The 3495-nt window shown below is 33.3% G+C and overlaps 1 protein-coding gene across 1 annotated transcript; it reads right to left on the bottom strand.

Annotated features, from left to right (window-relative positions):
• Positions 1-203: 203 nt before the first annotated feature.
• On the bottom strand, positions 204-1484 carry LOC131613923 (F-box/kelch-repeat protein At3g23880-like). The gene has a single exon (XM_058885562.1). The coding sequence runs from the start codon at positions 1482-1484 to the stop codon at positions 204-206; it is 1281 nt and encodes a 426-aa protein (XP_058741545.1).
• Between the last annotated feature and the right edge of the window lie 2011 nt (positions 1485-3495).

Raw genomic sequence — 3495 nt, 5'->3', positions numbered from 1 at the left:
AAAATCAAATCAAGAAAGATATCTAATATATATTAAAATAATTCTGTATCAATATCATTAAATGCTTAAAATAAACATAGACATCTAAGATCTAAATATGCGAATGATGCATATTTATGTTGAAGTAATGGCAACAATCATGCATGCATATACAATGCATGCATATACATACAATATACGTGAATTAATGAAAGAAGAACTTACTATTCAGAGGTTGACACCAAGCTTTCTACATATTCCTTCACAAGGAACCATCTTATTTTATTGGTAATTCTAGTTCTTTCGACACTATTATCTCTCATATTATATAGAATTGCCTGCTCTTCTAAGCTGCTACCCAATATCAATCTATCATCATTCTCCGACAGATACAATGGCACCATAAAAAGTTCCTTATCTCTAAAATTGTAACCAATAGTATCCAAATTACTAATTTGAAGATCCAAATAATTAATTTGAAGAAACTGTGTCCAAGATTCTTGAACTCCAAAATCCATCATTTGCCATATAACAAAATGAGTTAGTCTAAAATCATAAGAAAAACAAAGACGATTCATCAACACACCAATAGTTGGGTCTACTCGAGGCATTTCAACAAAACCATGAGGAAGATGCATCTGCGTGTATGTCTCGGTTCCCAGATCAAGAGAAATAATAACATAATTCTCAAGAGATTTAACCTTGTATTCAAAAACACCCAACCAATTAGCAGTGCCACTCAAATAAACACCATCATAGTCATGGTGGAAGCGATAGACAGGGTGGAAGCGATAGACAAACTGAAGTGGAGCCGCAGGGAAATTTTGAATATTTCTCCAGACATTATCAACCAAACTAAAAACTTTTGTCTCGGTTATCCTATTGCGAGGTTGAAAATTTAGGGACACAACCTTATAAGTAGAGGTTAAATTATCATAACCAAATACGAACTTTAAAGATCTATATTGACTAACCCTATGATGGCGTCGATTAACCCTATCACTCGAAAAACATAAATGGCCTAATGCTTTAGATATTGTTCTAGTGGATGGGTTCCAGAAACGAAATGTTATATCTTGATCCAAAATTGAAAAAATGAGCAAGCAGATCAATCCATTACATGAACCAACAACGCGATGGTTGACACGGCTATTGGATTGGTTGAAACAAACATCGTCCATAAGGTAATGAGGTTCGTCAGTAAGGGTGATCAGAGGATTTTCGAGTAAATGGCATACTGGTAAAGGTACGACATTTTTGGTCTTGCTAGTGACAAGTGCAAGGTGAGGGTTTCGAGCAGATCGAAGAAGATGCATTCTGATGAAAATAGGATCGGTAAAGAGAGAATTAGAGAACTTACTCAAGCATCTCATTCGCATAAAAGATTTCACAGGAAGGGAGGAAAGTACTTCAGTTACAAGCTCATTGGGGAGGAACACCGATTGTGAAGTGTTGGACGAATGTTGTGAGTGAGATGGATGGATATTCATTTTCACAGCTTGCATAACGGCAGTTGGAGGTGTTATGTGAATTTTGAAAGACCGAAAACAACCAAAACGAAGTTATCTATTAAACCAAATATTCATTTCTCATATATATGAAATAAATTTTATTTTTTTAACAGAGTTACTTTTTTTTTTTCTATTTATTTTTATTATTATGGTCAAAGAAAAATAAATAATTGAGCTTTTTCATTTTTTGTACAATGTATCAAACCAAAGAATTTGACTAAGGGGGTAAGATCAAATAAATGAATATGGTAATATTATTTAAATAAGTTTGACTACAAATTGAATTTGAACATAACCAACATAATTTTATCTATAATATAATTAGGGTGTAAGATCAAATAAATGAATATGGTAATATTATTTAAATAAGTTTGACTACAAATTGAACATAACCAACATAAACTTATCTATAATATAAAGGGGGTAAGATCAAATAAATGAATATGGTAATATTATTTAAATAAGTTTGACTACAAATTGAACATAACCAACATAAACTTATCTATAATATAAAGGGGATAAGATCAAATAAATGAATATGGTAATATCATTTAAATAAGTTTGACTACAAATTGAACATAATCAACGTAAACTTATCTATAATTTAAGAATATTTTATGTTTTGGAAAAGACAACAATACCCCTGTTGCATATAGTGTGTCATATCAGCCTTTTTTTTTTAATTGCATTGCGAGCTTTTTATTTATGTAATACGCTAATTTTTTTTTCAATGTAACTTATTGTATTATTTTATATTTGGTTCCAAACCAATAACAAATATGCTTATCTTTTCAAATTTTCTCTTCTACCCATATATCATCACGTCAGAGTGTTTGCTTTGGAAATTACTAAACAACACTAGTATCTTTTTATAGGTTACTTTGCGAGATCGACTAGGGAATCTCATAACATCGTTTTTTATTCAAAGAGTTTTTATAAGATTTTTTGAATATTGTTATTTGAAAAGGAGGTGCTTGACATGGCGTCAAACATTCTTAACGTCAAAATTGGTGTTTTTTTTGCAAATGCTTGTGAAAGATCAAAACGAAAAGTTAAACATAAGCATGCAAAGAAAATAACAAAGCTTGAATATAAATGACATAACATTAAAATTTGAAGAAAAAAGCAGGTGATTCAAACATACATAGCCCTTGCTTGACTCATTTTGCTCGTTCGCTTGGGTACTTCGAGTGTTTAGCGTATAGGCGTTTGTAAGTTTGAAACCCTGAGACTACGTACGAAGTTCTTTATTTATAATACAGAAAAATAACTACTTCTTGGTGGTTTTCGACCTGCTGGAATCCCACGTTCTTCCTTCTAACTTCCTTCCATGAAGACCCATGTTCTCCATTTGTATTTTCTTTTCCCTCCAAATCCCTTACTCTCATGATCTGGACAGTTTATTTAGTCTTGGGCTTTTGGCACTTTCAGACCCAATTGACTATTGATGGAGTCTTTCTTGGTCGACTAGAGCTATGGTCGAGTCGGGTACTTCTCTCTCAAAGTCGAACCCTTTGGATTCCTTTTCTTGGCCGGCTTTTAGTCTTCGTCGAAAATCCTAGGCAACAAAATTCCCCCCCTTAAATGTCCCTTTCGAATGAAATGGGAGAAATGGACATTTTTAGCCTTTCTTAGTGCGTACTAACGCTTTCTTAATCATGACTTTTTCCTTAGACATCACGTCTGTAAGCATGCAGCCACTTCCCTACTTTTTAGCTTCAACTTCCTTGGATGAATGTGGCCTCCGCTCAACATCTTCCTCAATCGGTTGCTATTCACCTGACACGTGTTCGTCACGTACCCACAATTTTTCCACTTTCTTTCCAAACATTTGAGTTCTTTAGTAGTATAAATACTCTCCTCATTTCTTTAGTTTCCTTTTTACGCTCTCTTTGTATTATCAAGCCTTCATTTCAGAACTCACAAAGCATCTAGCGTTTTTGCTAATTTCCTTCTCAAACCTTTGTAACTTTCAATGACTACCTCCAACCAAAACGTTGAACAA

The sequence above is a fragment of the Vicia villosa genome, linkage group LG6, assembly GCF_029867415.1.
Source record: "Vicia villosa cultivar HV-30 ecotype Madison, WI linkage group LG6, Vvil1.0, whole genome shotgun sequence".
Taxonomy (NCBI): domain Eukaryota; kingdom Viridiplantae; phylum Streptophyta; class Magnoliopsida; order Fabales; family Fabaceae; genus Vicia; species Vicia villosa.
The sequence above is the reverse complement of the archived record's forward strand: the minus strand, read 5'-3'. Positions and strand labels throughout refer to the sequence as shown.